The sequence below is a fragment of the Monomorium pharaonis genome, chromosome 8 (assembly GCF_013373865.1).
Source record: "Monomorium pharaonis isolate MP-MQ-018 chromosome 8, ASM1337386v2, whole genome shotgun sequence".
NCBI classification, from domain to species: Eukaryota; Metazoa; Arthropoda; class Insecta; order Hymenoptera; family Formicidae; genus Monomorium; species Monomorium pharaonis.
This window is the reverse complement of record NC_050474.1, coordinates 16,674,269-16,695,728: the sequence shown is the minus strand read 5'-3', so window position 1 is coordinate 16,695,728 and position 21,460 is coordinate 16,674,269. Positions and strand designations below refer to the sequence as shown.

General features: G+C 32.4%; 1 protein-coding gene and 3 long non-coding RNA genes across 8 annotated transcripts; 3 read left to right on the top strand and 1 right to left on the bottom strand.

Annotated features, from left to right (window-relative positions):
- The first annotated feature begins 2,499 nt into the window (after positions 1–2,499).
- On the top strand, positions 2,500–2,893 carry LOC118647066. Its single transcript, XR_004964376.1, has 2 exons — positions 2,500–2,654; positions 2,802–2,893. It is a non-coding gene; the product is annotated as an uncharacterized LOC118647066 (long non-coding RNA).
- A 559-nt stretch (positions 2,894–3,452) lies between these two features.
- On the bottom strand, positions 3,453–4,715 carry LOC118647065. The gene is made up of 2 exons (XR_004964375.1): positions 4,469–4,715; positions 3,453–4,321 (listed from the first exon to the last, which is right to left on the bottom strand). It is a non-coding gene; the product is annotated as an uncharacterized LOC118647065 (long non-coding RNA).
- A 5,317-nt stretch (positions 4,716–10,032) lies between these two features.
- Positions 10,033–16,426, top strand: LOC105839688 (proteasome assembly chaperone 1). Of its 5 annotated transcripts, none has more exons than XM_012686174.3 (6): positions 10,035–10,160; positions 10,477–10,591; positions 10,732–10,811; positions 10,889–11,055; positions 11,147–11,339; positions 15,191–16,426. In XM_012686174.3, exons 2-6 carry the CDS (start codon positions 10,494–10,496, stop codon positions 15,373–15,375), a joined length of 723 nt encoding a protein of 240 aa, XP_012541628.1. In that variant the 5' UTR covers positions 10,035–10,160; positions 10,477–10,493; the 3' UTR covers positions 15,376–16,426. The 5 variants fall into 5 exon arrangements, with proteins under 5 accessions (XP_036147155.1, XP_012541628.1, XP_036147153.1 ...); XM_036291260.1 differs by having other exon boundaries at positions 10,117–10,136; XM_012686173.3 differs by having other exon boundaries at positions 10,143–10,307.
- Positions 16,427–17,489: 1,063 nt separating this feature from the next.
- LOC118647069 lies at positions 17,490–20,703 on the top strand. Its single transcript, XR_004964379.1, has 2 exons — positions 17,490–19,155; positions 19,271–20,703. It is a non-coding gene; the product is annotated as an uncharacterized LOC118647069 (long non-coding RNA).
- The last annotated feature ends 757 nt before the right edge of the window (positions 20,704–21,460 follow it).

Here is a 21,460-nt window from a genome sequence, read left to right as displayed (position 1 = left end):
GTAAATAAGAAAGTCGAAAGAGAGAAAGCGATGGAAACGTATGAAACCTGCAAATAATATAATATTTGCCGCATCAAATTCTCTCATCGTTTTTTATGGAATATTAAATTAACGAAGATTTATCACAATTGATTCTTTATACATTTTCCTTTCGTAACCATCTTATTAGAAAATTACGAAATGCACGAAATACTATCTTTAATATGCACTCTTTGTAAAATAACACGATAGAAAAATATTCACGTTTGATCTAACGACTTCAGGATAAATTATTCGATGCAACTTCTACGGTAATTATAGGTAATCAGAGATCAATGTTATGTCAAGTATCGTTAGTATGGTTAACTACAAAGGATTTTCTCTTGTATATGATAGAGAACTTCGAGTTTCTTCTATCGTTAATACATTCCCAGCAAACACAAAGTTACATGTAACGTGCCTGTTAATTATAATTTCCCACTCAACAATGTAATTGTAATATAACACGTGTGTTATATTACAATTACATTGTTGAGTGAGAAATTATAACTAACAGGCACGTTACATGTAACTTTGTGTTTGCTGGGTTATAAGTCACTGAAAATTTGTCGTAATTAATAATGCAATTAAAGGTAGAAGAAACTGTAAGTTTTCTATGGTTATAAAAGAAAATCCTTCGTTGTGTTAACAATACATGATATTAAACATTAATTTTTAAGCATAATTATCGTAGCATCGCCCCTAAGCTATCGTGAAATCGTTACATCAAGAGGAATACTTTTCTGTGTTATTACAAAGAGTGTAACATACTATGGATAAGTATTTCGCGCATTTTAGTATGACACCTCTCTCTCCCTCTCTCTTTTACTCTCTCTCTCTCTCTCTCTCTCTCTTTCTCTCTCTCTCTCTCCCTTCTTCTTTCCCTCTCAAGCACTACGTAGTACACAAATACAATAAATATTACCATGTTTAACAACATCTTTAGTTTGTACTATTCTACTTTCATTATGTGTAATTTGAATAAAATTTTAACAATTATCATTTCTTTATATCTTTAGTGTTAGACACGATCGAAAAAAAAAATTATCAAAAATTATCACTAAAACTGCGATAAATAATCAGCACGATACTTTCTTTCTGAGTGTCGTATCGTGTTTAATGTTAAAAATGTTAAAAAATAGTAATCTTGTTAAAAAAATTTTATGACATTTAATGAAACTCTAATAATATTGATTGGAACTGTTGTTGAAAATGACGTTTATCGTGTTTCTGTAAATACTTTAGAGGGAAAGATATTCCTGCTAAATTACAAAGTATAAAAGTACAAAGTTCAATTTTACATACGAATCAAGAGTAAATAAAAAATTCAATAATGAATAAAAGAATTTCAGAGTTTCTTCTACCTTTAATTGCATTATTAATTACGACAGATTTTCAGTGACTTATAATGTATTAACGATAGAAGAAATTCGAAGTTCTCTATCATATACAAGAGAAAATTATTTCTAGTTAACCATACTAACGATACTTGACATAACATTAATCTCTAATTACCTATAATTACCGTAGAAATTGTATCGAATAATTTATCCTGAAGTCGTTAGATCAAACGTGAATATTTTTCTATCGTGTTATTTTACAAAAAGTGCATATTAGGGATAGTATTTCGTGCATTTCGTAATTTTCTATAAGATGGTTACGAAAAGAGAATGTATAAAGATTCAATCGTGATAAATCTTTGTTAATTTAATATTCCATAAAAAACGATGAGAGAATTTGATGTGGCAAATATTATATTATTTGCAGGTTCCATACGTTTCCATCGCTTTCTCTCTTTCGACTTTCTTATTTACAAAAGTTTGTTACGATTTAAATTTGTCCTATTTTTATTAATAATTCATAATCTCGTCATGTAATCGCGAGTGTGCGTAGCAGCCATCGACGCAAGCTTAGGCGCGGTGCGGCGAGACGTGGGAACGACGACGACGCCACGCTTCTCCTTCTTTCCCCCGTCGCCGCCGGCAGCCAATGCTTGAAAATCTTGAAACAGTAGGCCGTGCTACGGCTCGAGCGGCTCGAGCCCTTCCTTCGGCGCGCAAGGCGCGCTCTCATTCGCATAATTTAAAAAATTTATATCTCGATTATTAGCAGACTAAACCCACAACAATACTGAACTTTTATGTTCATCTCGATCCCATCTACCTTTTTATAAACAGTGACCAGTATGCTCTGGGACTCTTTGTATATACGTCAATAATCTTTGGAAGCACCAAACTTTATGCGACAATGAAACGAAGACACGATATTTATGATCTCGAGACTGTAAAGGTTATTGCGATGTATTATATATGTAAAACATTATGCTAGTTACTTGCTAGTTTGAAGAAAAATGGCGGACGTGAGAATACCTACTTTTTTGGTTACACGACATTTTCCCGAAAACTAGATGAGAAAATGTTGGTACTAACCAAATTCTCTAGGCAATACCGTTTCAATTTCTGCAGGTTAGTAATACTGTTAAAGTAGTAAATCCAAGGTTTGCAGAGTCGGTTTTGACGTATGCGCGCGTATATGTCAAACAATAAATATTATATAAATGATTTATGACATTTGATTTAATAAATGAATAAAAATTACACAAATAACTAAAAATATAGTGCATAGAGATGAACAAGGTGAACAAATGTTTTATATATTTATATGTAAGAGAAGAAATTTTAATATAATATATTAATATATTAAACTATACTAAATTATATTTTTATTATATTAAATTAATTAGTAATATAATAATTTTTAATTTCTTTGATATGCCTTGACAGACAAGATTTATGATTGAAATCTGGTTTTCCATATTAAAATCATTGTCAGCCGAGAAACAAAATCTGTGCAAGATAAAATAGAAACATAAAGAAGGAAGAGGGAAAGAAATAAATGGAGAATAAACAAATATATATCAGATAAGTAGTTAATATCTTTATAAGAAATTATGTATTCTATATGTGCTTTTTGTAGATGAACCGATTCTTTTCTTGAATTAATTTTTTGTTTCAGCTTCTTTGCTAATTGTAGAATGTTGACAGCTGAACCATCAGAGAACAATTCCTTGCCGAGTATGCTGTCAAATTCTAAGCCTGCTACTTCCTCGAGTATGCCAAAATTGTAAGCAAAAAAGTTGATATCACATTGTAACATCGAGTATCATTTCGTAAGTAAACATATACTATTTGGAGTAAAACAAATTATTGTTAAAGAAATATTTTGATATCATTATTTTTGTAGTTAATGTGTGTGTGTGTGTGTGTGTGTGTGTGTGTGTTTGTGAGTATAATTCATTTAAAATAATTATTAGTTTAATAATTAAAGTTACATTTTAGTTATAGTATAAGAAGGCTCGTGATATTACTTGGGTTGAATTAGATGAAGACTATCTTAGATTTAAGAGGTGTTTTCTACAGCATACACTTGGCGTCTTTTTTACCGTTTTTAAAAAGATAATTTTGGTTTATTTTACATCAAATAGTGTATTCACTTATGAAATGATCTTCGATTGTTGGACAAGCATCCATCGCTACTTCTAAACCCATTCTTGTAAAAGCCAATGTAGGTAGCACATTTTCTGTTTGCTGAAAGATAAAAGGTGTATACCGATCAGCAGACTATATAACAAAATAACAGTAAACAATGAGCAGGTCTATCGAAAGCGTTCATGACAGGTTGACGATAAACACAATAGTATCCCAGATAGCACAGAGATTCAAAAAGAATTCATAATTGGTAACATAATTGGTGACGTACAATTGAGTTCTTTAAACTCTCCGTGCTATCTGGGATCTCTTTTAGTTTAAATAATGTCGGTACATTGCTGAGACAAACAGCACATATGCTTTGTAGAACAAACAATTTCGACAAACCTGCTCTCAGTTTGTTGTATCAATCTGTTACTCCACCGTTGATAAATCTAATTGATGTTACAATATAATTTCAACTTTTTTGCTCACAATTTTGACATACTCGAAGAAGTAGCAGGCTTAGAATTTGACAGCTTTATTCGGCAAGAAATTGTTCTCTGGTGGTCCAGCTGTCAACATTCTACAATTGGCTAAAAAGCTGAAACAAAAAATTAATTCAAGAAAAGAATCGGTTCATCTACAAAAAGCACATATAGAATACATAATTTTTTATAAAGATATTAGCTACTTATCTGATATATATTTGTTTATTCTCCATTTATTTCTTTCCCTCTTCCTTCTTTATGTTTCTATTTTATCTTGCACAGATTTTGTTTCTCGGCTGACAATGATTTTAATATGGAAAACCAGATTTCAATCATAAATCTTGTCTGTCAAGGCATATCAAAGAAATTAAAAATTATTATATTACTAATTAATTTAATATAATAAAAATATAATTTAGTATAGTTTAATATATTAATATATTATATTAAAATTTCTTCTCTTACATATAAATATATAAAACATTTGTTCACCTTGTTCATCTCTATGCACTATATTTTTAGTTATTTGTGTAATTTTTATTCATTTATTAAATCAAATGTCATAAATCATTTATATAATATTTATTGTTTGACATATACGCGCGCATACGTCAAAACCGACTCTGCAAACCTTGGATTTACTACTTTAACAGTGTTACTAACCTGCAGAAATTGAAACGGTATTGCCTAGAGAATTTGGTTAGTACCAACATTTTCTCATCTAGTTTTCGGGAAAATGTCGTGTAACCACTTTTTTAGTGCTCTAGTAATAGCGTTTTCGATTTGTTGATTTGACCCGACTCCGGGTCAATGGTCTGTTTCTTTTATTTTCATTTCTTGCACAGTTTATCACTTTTTTGCAGTGGAAAAGAACAAACCATTGACTCGGAGTCGGGTCGAGGATGTGTTCGAGGAGACGCTATTAGCGCTATCAGCATCAGTTTATCCTTGATCTACTTTTAATGAGTAAAGGTGCTGTCCCATGGCAGCCGGAATTCGGAAAACGGAATCTCGGAAAAGTAATGGAGAGAGGGTTAGCCAATCAAAATCAGCTTATTGTTTCGAGTTTTGGATGCCCTCGTTCCTTATGGAGTATGTTTTATGGAATTTAGAAGGGTATTCTAATTTCAAAATTGTTTTTATTAAAAAAAATTTTTTTATTATCATATAATATAATATAATATATATAAATTTTACTTTTTACTAATTCTTTTATTATGATAAATATTTTTTTTGCTCTAAAATAATAAAAATAAATTTTCCGACTTTTGAAAATATTGGTACATGAGGAGCCCAGTCATAAAAATTCCGAACTAACAAGTCGGCAATTTTTGAACCTATGACATAATATAATATATTATTGATAACTATTTATATAAAATTGTATATTTATATATTATTTTTTAGCTACATTATGAAATGGAAAAAAATAAGGATAATTTTAACTGAAGAAATTATTAAATGGAAATAAATTCCACAATCATCAATAATTATAGTAGCTGCATACGAATTGCTTCTAAAAATTAGAAAGTTAACATTTTTATTATTCTTATATTAATATATCGGTTATTTAATAACCTATTTTATATTTACAAAAATATCTTATTATAATTTCTTTTAATAAAATACGTATCTTACAAAAAATTATAATCACAGTAAATAAAATAATCAAATTAATTTACCACTGTATACTAGGAGAAACGTGCGAAATTTCTGATTGGCTGATCCCTTCTCTATTACTTTTCCGAGATTCTGTTTTCCGAATTCCAGCTGCCATGGAACAGCACCCTAAGAATGGAATTCATAGGCCGGTATTCATAGTCAAATCTTATTTCAAGATCGTCTCAAGCAATGTCTTATGCCCAGTCTACAATGAGTCGTTGGTCGTTGGTCGTAAGAAATTTAACCAATCACAGTTGATCTTAGAGAAGAATAACCGAACATAATTGGTTAAATTTCTTACGACCAACGACCAACGACTCATTGTAGACTGGGCATTAAGATGCTAATACGACTCTGTGATTGGCTGGTGGCATCTTAAGACAGTACTTAAGATGATCTTAAATATAAGATCCGACTATGAATACCGGCCATAGACCGATTAAGGCACTATAAAAGTGAGTATTCTCAAGTCCGCCATTTTTCTTCTAACTAGCATGAAAAATTAGGTATGTTTTGTATATATTGTGACGTGACAGCCGCAGGCTGCTGTCCGTCACAAGGCCCTGAGGGCCCTTACGCAATAACATCACGCGGGCCCTGCGTCCTCCCGCTCGGGAGCGGACGCAAAAGCGTATTCTCTGTACTTTTGTGTGTGTGGCGTCCCGCGTGCTGTCCATTTAATTACGTGTTAAGATTTTTGCGAGCGTTATACCGCGGGTGCGGCGGAGATCGGTGGCTGTGAAGATCTCATTGTAGTTGTCGGACGTCTCGTCTCCACGGAAAATCCTCCCGGAGATTGCAGAGGAACGGACAACGAGGGAGTCAAGGAAGACCCTTTTTAAGCGGGGGTCCGCAGGTAATGCCGCCCTTATCTTGCCTACCGTTTGTGCCATGTTAGAATTCCGATACTGCCGCTGAATCACGCTTTCAGGATCCAGCGACGGCGCGCGAGGCCGACATCCCGACGGGGCGACTGCAGACCCGATACCGCGGGAAGTGCGGCGAAGGAATCACGACAACTCAAGATCCGCCGACGCCCCGTCGAGGAGGAAATGACGCCCCGATGGCGGAGGATACGCCGGGCGAAGAGAAAAGAGTCGGCCGCGCAAGGAAGCGCCAGGATTCCCGTGCCCGGGGCCCATAAACATCGACCGCCGTGCGTGGATCAATCAGCCGGCGACAGCGTGGGCACCGCGCTCTGCGCGAAAATCGATTTTCGCGAAATCCGCCAATAAGGGCCGCGAACGCCGGAGGCAAGGTGGGGCGCGCCGCCGAGCGGTCCCCGCGAGATCCAGGATTCCTCACTCGTGCTGCGGACGTATTCCTGAGAACTGTGCGTGCGTTCGTGAGTTCCCGAGACGAGTGTCAGGAAGGACGCAGGGGCGACCGACATCCCGACCCGGAGGAGGCCACGAGAGGAGAGTCGAAGTGGTGAGACGAGCGTCAAGCCTATTGTAAAGCCACCGATTTCGCGGGTTGGGCGAGCCGCGAGGAAATCGCGTACTTGTCGCAAAATCTCTCGGCGTTTATGAGAATCTCGAGCTCCCGGATTCAACGGGGCTTCGTCGTCTCGCCCGATCGCGCCCGTCCGCGTAATTTCGCTACGTGCCGTGTGTGTTTTACAATCGTTTCGCGTTGCGTGTGCGTCCCGATCCGCAGCCGAGTCAATTGTTGTTGCGTCCGGTCGTCGTGTCGCGGGTTATTCCCGCGCTGTATCTTGTCGCGTCGTAGAAGACTTTGTTCGTCAATGCTGTAAAATTTGGTCGATCGCACTGTGACTGCGAGCCCTTCGGGGAGTATATTCGGATAATTATCGACGCGTTCGTCGTATCCCGCCGTACTGGCGGATCATTAGTAATCATCGCGCTTATCTTCGCGAGAATCGTTCGAGCACGGGAGAACACGAGTCCGTCGCATGTAGCGCGGGTTCGGAGTTGCGATCCGTCCCGTTCACCCTTGGCGAGGTCACCCTGACGGAAGTCGGCGTCCTCCAACGGCGCCGAGTCAAGCGTAAGACAAGTCGGAGAGTTCCCGCGTACGCATCATAGCCCGCTCGTTTAACAGACCGTTCTCGAAAAATTTGATATCCAGCGGACGTCAGCTGATAGCGCGCGCGAGCCACCACCGCTCCGCAGAGCCGTCAGTTTCTGTATTATTTACGATCAAATACACTTGTTATTCTTATTTGTTACATCTGTGTCGTACAAGTAATTCTCTCGCCTTCCCGATTCCATCCGCCCGCACCGAACCTCCCCCTCTACCATTTGAGGGCTGAGCAGCTGGATCTCGGAGCCGCTAACGCCCCGGTCGCCTAGCGTGCGCCCGTCTTTCCCGAGATTCACGTCTCGAAACATTGGTTTGCGAGTTGGTGCACACAGAGTGGTACGCTTAACGTACCTGGCGCCCAACTTAGTGTTGCGTCGGGAAACCTCGCGAGGATAGCCGCCCCGATACCCGGGCGGCTCAGGGCCGCGGCCAGGGGCTCGATTCTTGAATTCATTCGCAAGAAAACGTATGCGCAAATACCCTCTCTAACAGAAAAGTTGCAAGTTTATTGGTTAAAAGCCATACAATAGCCAATAAATTTTCAACTTTTCTATAAGAACAGAATTTGCAAATATGTTTCTCTTGCAAATGAATTCAAGAATCGAGCCCCAGGGACGGAGGCGAAGTTGGCCGTCGCTCGCGAGCGGCGGTTACAATATATACGTCAATAATCTTTGGAAACACCAAACTTTATGTGACAATAAAACGAAGACACGATATTTATGATTTTGAGACTGTAAGGTTATTGCGATGTATTATATATGTAAAACATTATGCTAGTTACTTGCTAGTTTGAAGAAAAATGGCGGACGTGAGAATACCTACTTTTTTAGTGCTCTAGACCGATCTTAAGGCTAAAATCACATAGACCTAGTTTACACCAAGCATTTGGTACGCGTATCAAATAGTAAATAACTAGTGAATGTGTTTAATCATTGGCTGATCAGTTTAAATTCACTATCCAGATAGCCACAAATATATGAATGAGCACAAATTGTTCTCATGTTGCTAATAAAAATGTTAGCATCTTGCTACGCATTTACGTCGTCCCTTGTGCTGTTATTTGCTAGCATTCAACACTGATCTTAAGTAATGCTAGCATAATGTTTGAAACGTGCAAAGAATTTTATTTCCGACATCGAATGTTAGCAAACAACAGCACAAGGGACGACATAAATGCGTAGCAAGATGCTAATATCTTTATTATATCATACTGGCTATCTGGGTACTCCGGTACTTGATACGCGTACCAAGTGCTCGGTGTAAACTAATAGTATGACGCACGTTCTATTCCGCAGCTCTATTTTGCACTATGTGATTTTGGCCTAAGTTTAAAAATTATCTTAAGTCTAGCTTCGAGCCTTACCGACTTGAGACTTACTTAACCAATGAAATAACAGCATTGACGTCTCAAGATCGTGCTTAAGATGGGTCTTGAATAATGGTCTGTTCTTTCTAGCTGCACTGTTGCACTGATGCAATAAGTTAGAATGAGAAAAAATATACTTGTCTTACTTTAACTTATTGCACCAGTGTAATAGTGCAGCTAAAAAGAACAGGCCATAAGATTCGACTATGAATACTGGCCTAAGGCTTACTACATCTATTGTAGATCCGGGTGTAGCGAAAAAGAACAAGCCATACATTTAGGGAGCGTTTCCACTGAGTGCGTCGTCCTTCGCGCCCAATCAAAACGTCTATTATATTTTATCATAATAAAATGAGACGTTTTGATTGGACGTGAAGGACGACGCGACGCGTGACGCACTTGGTGGGAACGCTCCCTAAATGTATGGCTTGTTCTTTTTTGCTACACTGCTGCACTGATGCAATAAGATAGCATTTTTGATTTGCTGACTCGATCCGACTTCGAGGCTGCGGTCCACTTGACGCTACAAATGCTTCGAAGCGTTTGATTGATCAATCGAAATAAAGATTTTTACGAATTGACCAATCAAAGAATACTTCGAAACTTTTGTAGCGTCAAGTGGACCAAGTCAATGGTTTGTTCTTTTTTTAGATTGCACTTAATGAATGCACAGTGCAATTTTTTTTGCATCAATTTTGTCAGTAGAACATTAAACATTGAAAATATGTGAACTGATTTTTACAGTGGAACAATAAAATTGCACTCAGTGCGCACCAGTGTTGCACTAGTGGTCTGTTCTTTCTAGCTGCACTGTTGCACCGGTGCAATAAGTTAAAGTAAGACAAGTATATATTTTTTCTCATTCTAACTTATTGCACCAGTGCAACAGTGCAGATAGAAAGAACAGACCATAGTTTTCCCAGTAGAAAACGCTATTACTCTAACCTGTTGCACCAGTGCAGCAGTGCAGCGAAAAAGAACAAGCCAGTAGTCAGTGACTTGGGTCGGAGATCCATCTGGGGAAAATCAAGAAGAATCAGTAGTCAGTGCTGGCATTCCTGCTCCATGTATATATACTCAAAGGTGCCCTCTCTCTTTGGATGACAGGTTTCGTTATCTGAAGTCGTTAATTTTAATAATTAATTTTATCAATTAATATCTCATTTTCCGAGGCAAAGCGACGCTTATTTCTGCTAGATTCATTTGTTTCGCATAAAATCGCATTGAATGAGTAGAATAACAGCAATATTTGAGGTGAAAGATCTAAATAATATAATTACCCTAGGCGATGCTGACACAGCAATTTAATTTATACATTATTTTTGATACGATTGGACGCGATTAATATTCATTTTGTAAAAAAAAACCACATATGATTTAGGAAAGCATAAAGTGATGTCTTAATTTCTCTTTATTTTTATAGGACATTTTATTTAAAAAATGGTTAGTCACTTTGGAGAAGTAATATTTCCATCGTCACGAGCATTTTGGGATGACGAGGACGAATATGAACTAACTGATAATACAGAAAATTCTCTGTGAGTTAGAATTATGGTGTCCACGTATTGTCATAAATCGAGTATTTTTTAACTTATTGTTATCATTATTATTATTATTATTATTATTATTATTATTATTATTATTATTATTATTAATAAAAGCATGATTATGATTTCAGGAAATTGTATGTTTGCTGGTCAAAAGCTAAATTAAAATGTATACAAAAATTGATTGTAATAGAAGGAGATCCATTAATCTGTAATATCAGTACTGTTCTTAAAATCATTTATCAATTTTTATGCTTTTTGATTGTTACATTGAATGTTTTTTTCTAGCCTTTATGGAGCAATGTTTGTGTTCCAGCAAAATGGAAGAAGTCTGCATCATAGAAAATGAAAATCATAAAAGAGTTTCAGTCATTTATGAAATTAATAAGCAAGCCTATATGTGTATAGTTTTACCACAATTTGACACAAAAAATGCTGGAAAACTTGTAAATAAGGCATGTATCTGATCAACCATAACATATATCTAACTATTTCTCAGCATATATTTTAAAAGTCTAAAAAATATGCATCTACTTTTTTTTACAGATATACGACTTGTTGCTGAGTTCGGAGAATGTTATTTCAATAGTGTGTCGTCATATATCTCAGTTTCAAAATACAAGTATTCCAGATACTCCTTCATTTTTAAGAATATTAGCTACCACAACTGCAAATGTCACGAAATGTGAGATCAAACCATTGGAACAACCAAATATTGTGTTTGGAGTTGGTGCAGGAGGTTAGTATTTATAAGAATTATGTATATGACATTAGCAAAAAGTACAGGATCGATAAAATATCTCGGAATCAAGGCATTGCTTGACTTTCTCAAATTAAAAAAAATAATCCCTAAGTTCATTTAATATTTTATTAGTTCATAATTTTCCCGATGTTTCAGTTGATTTTTATTATTTATTTTGCAATAATCGGAAATTAATTTATTAATCGATTGATAAGCAGCAGCATCAGACATCGAGCATTGCACACGTGTTAGCGTTGTGCCAGCCTTTTACTAGCAGCATGAACTAAAAGAAGAGGGCGATTTCTGTGAAACAAAAGTGGCTCCATTTTTAAACTCCTAATTGGGAGGATGTCTACTGAAAGAAATAGATTCTTATCCATGGCTGTCATTTGCAATAATTAACCTTACTCGATCAGTCCAGCTGTATTTCAGTTTGTTTACCTGTGCATTTGTATTATGAAATGACGTGGATGTACTACAAAAAGTGGAAAAAAGATGTTTCCAAAAAGAAAAGCCTTTTTACAGCTTGCATGGAAAAAATGGTCAATAATTGGCATGACACTGCTACAAGAGGTTTAACTTAGGGCTGGTTGTTCCAACTTCTTGGTAAACTTACCTACCCTAAGAATCCATTCCTTTCAATAGATTTCCTTTCAATTAGGGGTTTAAAAATGGGGTCACTTTTGCTATTCGCAGCTATAAAGATCATCCTCTTCTATTTTTACTCCTAGCAGAAAGGCATGCATAACCTCATAAATTACATTTTTGCGATTCAATATCTTTGATGTTCGGTCGGCAAACTCCTATGTAACTCATTGTAAAGCTTGTGATAATAAAAGTTATTATGTGACTTCTGTAAAATATTGAGACTCCCATAAGAGCAACAAAGACAATGAGTTAAAAAGACAATTTTCAAACAGCTTATTTTCTAAAATTTTGTTGGCAACATGAACTGAAATTTTGGCAGAAGATGCATTTTGTATTAAATAACAATCTTAACCATCTTAAGGAAAAATATTTCAAACAAATGTTGTATGGTATTTTTGTGAAGAAAACGAATAATGTTGAATTAAAAAACTTGTTTAAAATGATATGAAGTTATTTTTAAAATAAAATTGATTTTTTTACATAACGTGATTATTCTAGTTATTCTACTCTTATTATATAAAACTATTAAGATAGATATTAAATAATCATTAGTTTACGAAATGTTTTATACTTCACTGTACCATATTTTGATATGCATAAAATATATCTTAAATATTGATTTTTTAATAAATCTAATACTTTTATATGAGGAATAATTAAAGAAATTTATATAAAAAAATAATTCTGTTTAAAAAATGGTGATAACCTTTAAAAATCAGTTTTTCGAAAGTTAATGTTATTATTTATTTGTTTCCTTTTTCAAACAACTTTGTGTGGAATGTTTTTATCAAATGTCTTGGTTTTGAGGCATTTTGCCAGATCCATACTTTTTCTTTATTCTATTGAGATCAATCTATATGACAAAAGATCTTGCAGCTACATTGTAGCAACATTGTAATCTTTTATATTGTAATGCAATATAATATTGCTTCAACATTATTAAAATCCTATTCTATACATATCTATATTTTAACAATATTTCAAAAACATTGTTAAAATATAGATATGTATAGAATAGGATTTTAATAATGTTGAAGCAATATTTCAAACATATTGTGAAAATTGACTGCTAAGGTTTTATGCAAATATCTTATATTGCATTTAAATACAAGTTTACCATGGTAAGTCACATGGAGCTATTTTTGAAAATATTTGATAGTATATAATAATTTCTGCAATTAACTTTTCTGGGACCGAAAGTCTAATATTAGGTTTATAATTAGATTCACCGAAAACACCTCAGTTAGCTAAAATTACTTTTTTTATTACAATATGTGCATTTATTTTGAAATGAGTCGATGTTATTTTGTATAATAACATTTTACTGCCTCATATTTCACAAAGTGCAACATAATTATGTTTTTATACATATTTTTCAACACATTTTTCATTGCAAATGAATTTAAATATTTTTAACAATAAACAAGAATATAAAGTTTAAATACAGCAAAAAAATAAGCACTTCTTTTTTCGGACCAGAAGCTTAATTTAGGCGCTGAAGCGATGCCATCTTTTTCGTAGTTCAACTCACTGGCCAAAGAACGAAAATGTTCTAATATTAAAATTTTTAAAATTATTCAAAAAGGGGCACTATTAAAAGTATTATTATTATTATTATTATTGTTGTTGTTGTTGTTGTTGTTGTGTTGTTGTTGTTGTTATTATTATTATTATTATTAGAGGAAAGGCACCGAATTTGGAACAGTTTCTAGAATTGGAACTCCCTTATTTCTTGGAAACTAAACATCGCATTGTACGAATATCGATAAAAACAATCCGCTTGGTTAATTAAAGAAATAAAAACCCACATTTCATACATTCGTACCCTTTTCTACATAAAATTTGCTAAAAATCAATTTATCAATAACGAGAATTGCAGTTTTCTTTTGCAAATTGCACAGTTTAAACAATAGTGAGTGTACTGTCAATAACATCACCATTATTTCACGTTTTAAATTTCCTAAAACTGTTTCTTTTCATTTTTCTCTTTTTTATTTATTTTGTAAACAAAATTGTGTGTGAATAAATTAAAATACTCTGTGAAATCAGAGGTCTAGTAATGATAATTGTTACTACGTCAAGACCGTAATATAGCTAGGCCGTGATCGTAACTTTAATATATAACTTATGTGTATAATAAAGTGTATAATAAATGTGTATAATAACCTAAACCTAAATCTAAACCTAAACCTAAACATTTTGAGGTGAGATTTTACGAGAGACAATAGACGAGTCGAAAAAAGCGTACCTATTAAAAAATATACTTGTTAGATGAACTTAACGGAATAACATAGAGTCTACAGAACTACGTAATTAACGAGTGAGGCACAGATTGCGCACATAAACGATCGGACACAGTAGTATTTCCCGATCGGACACAGTCCTGATTGGACACGGTCCCGATTGCATACCGTTCCGATCGGACACAGACCCTATTGGATACAACAACGATCGGACACATAACGTTTGAATTGGACACCGAATCAGTTGCGCACGGACCCGATTGCACACGACCCGTTTGCACACGGACCCAATTGCGCACCAACCCGTTTGTACACTGACCCGATTGCACACAATACGATTCCGCATCGCAGAATAATGCAAAAACAACCTAGATAGCACAGAAAATTTATCATAAATTTTCATAAATATTTTACAAATTTATTTTTTAAAAATATCTTTAAAGATTATATAATTATTTTTGAGAAACCATTTAGAAATAATATAAAACTTATTATTAACAATATATAAAAGATATTTTTTAAATGTACTGAAAAATATTTATAATATATGAACTCGAAATATTTTTTATATTTTTTAATAATAATAGCATAAATATTTATTTTAAATATTTTCATAAATATTTATCATAATTTTTTTATATCTGGCAAACTTAGACAAAAATATGTGCAAAATATTTATTGTATTTTTTCTTATAAATATTTTATAGTCGCAAACCCATGTGGTGCAGAGAATGCTTTGCACACACACACACACACACGCACGCACGCACGCACGCACGCGCCGCGCACGCCACGCACACGCACACGCACATGCACACACACACACACGCGCGCGCGCGCGGAGGGGGGGGTAATAGTTGCAATGTTTCTGCAATCTTTCTGTGTTGTACGGAAAATGCATTCAAAAAATGCGTTGATCAAATGAAGGTTGTTGTCAAACCATTTTATTTGTTTCAGTCTTATCTTATGCTGAACTCATGGGAATACCAGCCAAGTTATATATATTGTACATCGACAGTTTTGTATTGGATTCCAAATGCGCAGAACCAATTTTACAAGTTTTAACTGAAGAAATGCCTTGTAAATTACAACCACACAAATTTACAGAAAATCCTTTCAGTAAAGGAAATCTTTACATGTAAAATATAAATGTGTTTGATTTATTTTTTCTTTCTTACTGTCTAACCGATTATGGCTCTTACTAATTTGATTGTTAAGATTGTATTGATCTGAGCTGGAAGATCTGTTAAGTTTGTATTTATGTACATTATAGTATTTGTAAAGAATTTGTAAATTTAAGGAGAACAATACAATCTATTTTATAAACTTGTTTATAACCAAATTTTTCATTTTTATTAACAGGCAGGTATTAAAAAATTAAAATAAAATTTAATATTTGAAATTTTTATGAAGTCAGAAAACGATTTTGATTGGCTTACAAGTGCATGACGTCACATAGTTTCAAACTTTTTACGCCGGGTTTTACTTAAGGGGGAAAACTCGTTTAAAAGATGAAAACGATTTTCTGGAAATTGCTTAAATCGACAGCAAATATATCGGGAAATATTCCCCTACAGTTGCAGGACCAAATTCAAAGTATTTTTCAAGTTATGAGCCTTAGTATGATTGAGAGTCAAACAGGTAATACGAGCATGCGATTTCTTCCGCTCCGACGTTGAAAAGAAATATATATCCGATTTATAAGAACTTGTCGAATGATGATTTTCTTGCCAGGTGTTTAGGCGGCCACACACAAAACCCGAACAACAGTTTCAATTCTATGGTGTAATGCCTAGCTCCTAAGTATCCTCATGCAGGTGTTAAAATCGTTGAAATTGCCTTCCATATTGTTGCATGCGTTTTTAATGAAAACTACCGTTGTATTTTAAAGATAATGAATCACCTCGACATCACAATTGGATTGCAAGCTCAGAATTTTGCGAATACGTATAACAACGGATTGCGAGGCAACGTTGTAGCAAAACCAAAGAGGTTTGTCAAGTTCGTAGAGCGGAGCAAATTGCTCAAAACAAGTTCTTTGAGGAATCTAAAGACTTGATATATGGAGTAGGAATCGCAGATGCCTATGGTACAGGAAAATTTTCAAAAAATAGGATTCTTTTTTGTAAAAACTTTAAACGCGATTTTGTCAAAACAAGGTTTTTGTAATTTGTGTACAAAATAGAAAAAAAATTAATGAACCGATTTAAATAAATTTTGGCTTATTTAAAAGCTAATTAGATCCTCTTCTAGGTGAATTAAAAAAAATTTTGAAAATATAATTTTACAATGACTTTTTTGCAATAAAAGGTTGACATTTTTTCGTAAAAATCACAACTTTTTTTCAAAATTATTTTTCACTTTTATATTTTTTTTAGTTCATCTAAAACATATTGGATTAAAGTTTAACAAGGGAAGTGCACCATGTGTTAATCGCGAATGGATGTGTTATATATATATATATATATATATATATCGTTATATATCGTTCGAAAAGTCTTAAGTAGAATTTATGTGTGCAATATTTCGCTTGAATGGCGCCTTTAGAGGGCGCTTGGATTTCTATAAAAGCTAATTGTTTTTGCTTTAAAAATAGTATCAAATAAAAAATGTCTACTAGTATAATTAGCTGCACAAGTTTTATTTAGAATATTTTATTTCAAGATAAATTGCATTTATTTTATTTTAAAAGTACAAAAGATCCAAAAAACCAAAAAGTTATTCGCAATAAGATATTTTAATGTAACATAAATTGCGCTTTTTATTTTATCTTAAAAATAAAAATAAAGTAAAAAAAAGAAAATCAAGAAACTAATATTAGAGTTTTGAAAGTAAAAAAAAACGAAAAAATCAAAAAGATTATTAATAAGATACTTTAATATAACATAAATTGCACTTTTTATTTTATCTTATTATTAATAACAAAAATAAAGAAAAAAAACTGGCAGTTGAAACAGTTTCGGCATGGGGGAGCCAACCTAGCTCTATAGCTTCCCAGATAGCACAAAATATTATAATAAATATTTATAAATATTTTACAAATTTATTTTTAAAAAATATTTTTTAAAGATTATATAAATATTTTTATAAACCATTTAAAAATGATACAAAAATTATTATCAACAATATATAGAATATATTTTTAAAATGTATTGAAAACTAATTATGGTATATAAACTTGAAATATTTTTTATATTATTTGATAATAATGGTATAAATATTTATTTCAAATATTTTCATAAATGTTTATCATAATTTTTTATACCTGCCAAACTCGGAAATAAAAATATGTACAAAATATTTATCATAAATATTTTTCCTTCTTATAATATTTAAAATATTTTATAAATATTTTATAAATATTTTGTGCTATCTGGGTTACATTGCGCATAGCGCCCTCTAAAGGCGCCATTCAAGCGAAATATTGCACACAAATTCTATTTGACAAGACTTTTTGAACAATATATAACACATATCCATTCGCGATTAACACTTGGTGCACTTCCTTTGTAAGACATTTTGATTTTTTTGTTTTAAATAAATAGAACGAGAGCTATTCTGTACACAGAACGCCTACTTCGGCAGCAAGGCGCTAGAAACATTGTGTCATTTTTGCAATAAAATGTTTAATTTTTTTACAAAATTATTTTGTTCACTTTAAGATGTAAGTAAAACGTACCCAAAGTTTGGTAAAAGATAATTTTTATTATATTGTAACTAAAAAAATTGAAATTAAACTATTTTTCGGCCTCCTAAACGAGTTTCCTTCCTCGCCTTAGTCTTTTGTTACGGCCTTCTTATTGTTAATATCTGTGTATATTAAAATAAAATGCCAAACCAATTAGATTCAGGATTCGTTAAAGTTGATTCAACGAATCTGCCAAAAATAAATGTATTTATGGTTTGAGAATATATTTTTAATGATTATAAATTTTTAAAAATATCATTTACACACAAAAAATTTTTTATTAATTGTAAAATATAATTTTCAAATAATTTTAGATGTACTTTATAAATAAAAAGTCCTAAATACAATGATATTTAATGTATGAGTTTAGATTAAGTTTAGATTATATAAGATATTTTTACAACAATATATGCGTTGTTTGATATTTTTATAAATATTATAATTAAAGCATAAAAAATATGTTTATATAATAATAATAATATTTACATTAAAATAATTTTGACAACAAAAATAACTCTATTTTCCTATTTTATCAGTACAATTATGGGCACTTTTAAACCACTTTTTTCTCATGCTTTCTGCTTGAGGCCTATAAAAGAATAACTTATGTGATATTTTAATTGTACTTTTACATAAAGATACAAAACACGTTTTATATGTGCTCTTTTTGCTTATTTTTAAGATAAATGAATATTTTAATACATAAAAAATAGTTTGGGTATTGTAGTGTGACGTCATAGAACGTTCGAGAGGACTCATACTGTATTCGGTGATTTCCATGAGAAAAAAATACAATTAATAATATATATAAATTATAAAATGCAATTCTTTTTTTAAATTATTCAAACTATTACGTTGTTGGTAACGGTGTTACTTTTCTTTTTTATAAATGTAATCACAACGGAATTAACGTTTATTTGGTCCCACAAATGAAAGAAATAATGCACAGTACCCACTATAAAACATGAAGTTTGTTTTTTATTCCTGCACTGGCTGTACTAGTTTAAAAAGTATACACTAAACCTTCATTATTCTAGCGCAGGAAAATACTTATATATAGTGTTTTCGACCAGCCTGGGTTAATCGCTCCGGCAGCGATTAATGACGTCGTAAGACCAATCACAGCCATTCTTCTGAAGAAGAAAATAACTGTGATTGACCAGTTCTAGAGGAAAAGAAACCGAAACGGGTTAACCCAGCACCGGTCGAAAATGCCAATAGTCAAAGGTGTAAGGTAACCAAATAACCGGCAATTTCAAAATAAATTTAAAAATTAAATGAAAATAGAAAAGTAGAAGCTTTTTTAGATCAAAAATATTTTACAATATTTATATTCCATTCCCATATAGCACACCTGTCCCGCGAACATCCTGGGAATATCTCTGGAATATTCAAATATCTGTCCACAGGAATATCTATTCAAATATGACATCCATAGGAGAAGGGTGTGCTGTATATTATACATAACAAGAAACCCTATGGAAGTGTGACTCGCCGAACTTAATGGAACTTTGCATACTTATAATGATATGAAAAATAATGAACATGTATATTTTTATATCGGAAATTAATGATGTACTTTTAAAGGTTGAACACGCTTCTTGTGTGTATATACAGAAAGTTCGACCGGGACGATAGAATATTTCGAAGGGATTAATACAAAAGATGTATTCCACCATTATAATAATTATATAATATTAATTCTACTATCCCGGTACTTTTCGAACTTTCTATATACACACAAAAGTTCGAAAAGTATCGGGATGGTAGAATAAATATAATTATTATAATGATATTTTATGACGTAATGTAACGTTATAAAATATGTAGTTGTTAATGTTTTATATAATGTTATTATAAAAAATCTTTGAATAGAACATTAACAATAATATTTCTACATTATAATTATAATATTTAGAAATATATTATGGAGTGAACAATTCGAAAACATCTATAAAATATGTCATAGAATCAGGGACCCGGACCGAATCAAATTAAGATTCGGTTATGGTTACGGTTTAATAAAAAAATTTGAAAACTAGTTACGATTTCAGTTTTAGTTCCTTGGCAAATACAAAAATCCAAAACCGTTTAAATTTCGGTTTTTCCGTTTTGTTTCAGTTACGGTTCTGGTTCGTGATTCTAATAATATTATTTAATAAGTAATTATGTAATAGTAATTATTAATATTTATATTTAATAATATTTAATAGTGTTTAATAATAATTTATAAAAAATTAAGTATGAAAGAAGGAATTAATTTGAATTGTGCTACCAATAAATCTATTGCTTCAAAAAAGATGATTGAATGAGAGAAATAAAAGAGGAAAAAGCAAAAAACTAGGAGTAGTTAAACAACAATCCGCGAAGTTGCAAATAAATAGCAATAAGCAAAATATGTACAATTATGGGTACTTTTAAACCACTGTTTTCTCGTGCTTTCTGCTTGAGGCATATAAAAGAATAACTTATGTGATGTTTTAATTTTATTGATAATTCTTTATATCCAGAATATATATAAAGAAACATACAAATATGTAACAAAAATAAAAGATGCAACCATTTGAGATATCTTGTCACACATTCAATTGTAAGATAATGATGTATAAAATATAAGAAACGCACTTTTTATATACGCTAATATACTACTATTGGTTGCAAATTTTTCGAGTTTATAATTATAATTTTTACTCATCCTTAAAACAAAAAATATAGTTATATAATATAAAACAAACTCTATGTTAATTTACCCGAAGAATTATCAGTCAAATAATCTTTGAAATCATGAAATGTGTTATATGTCTTTTTAAGTTTGTTCCATGATTACCCTTAAAACATGTCTATTCAGAGCTTTACAATTATAAATAAAGTTAGCAGCGCACATATATAAATTTATGCTCATTTGATACATTCTTTCAAAATAAAAGAATCGCAGAAGAAACCGTCGTTCTATATGAAACGAAATATTAATTGTTAGTTTTTTTTTCTGAATTTAATGTGTCACATCCATTAGTGAATATCTAACACTTTTGAATGTATTAAACATTCTCAAGACAGATTTTAAAGTTATGTTGCTATGTATGAAGGAAAGTATACTTTCAATGTGGAAAATCATCCAGCCACATCCGCGTGTATTACCAAGTACAAAAAAATTTTGGAACTTATTTATAAGTACTCAATTAACTAATGTAACTAATATTTTTGTTAGAAAAACGTTATTATATAAACTTCCAAAGGGACACGTACCTCCTTTTTTTAAAAACTATAGACTTACACATTTTGACGTGTTGATTACGAATATGATAGTGAAAATTGGCGCAAATTTGATTTTCATAGCGGAAACCATAAAAAAACCATAAAAATCATAGTTTTTCCATTTATTTCCGTAAATAATGGGAATTTCAAAAAATACTTTAAATAAAAATTGTAGATCTTATCGAAATACATATTTTATATTCTATTAATTTTTGCCATAAAAACAATAGTTTTTAAGAAAAACGACGTTAAATGTTCAAAACTTCATATAACTTATTCAACAC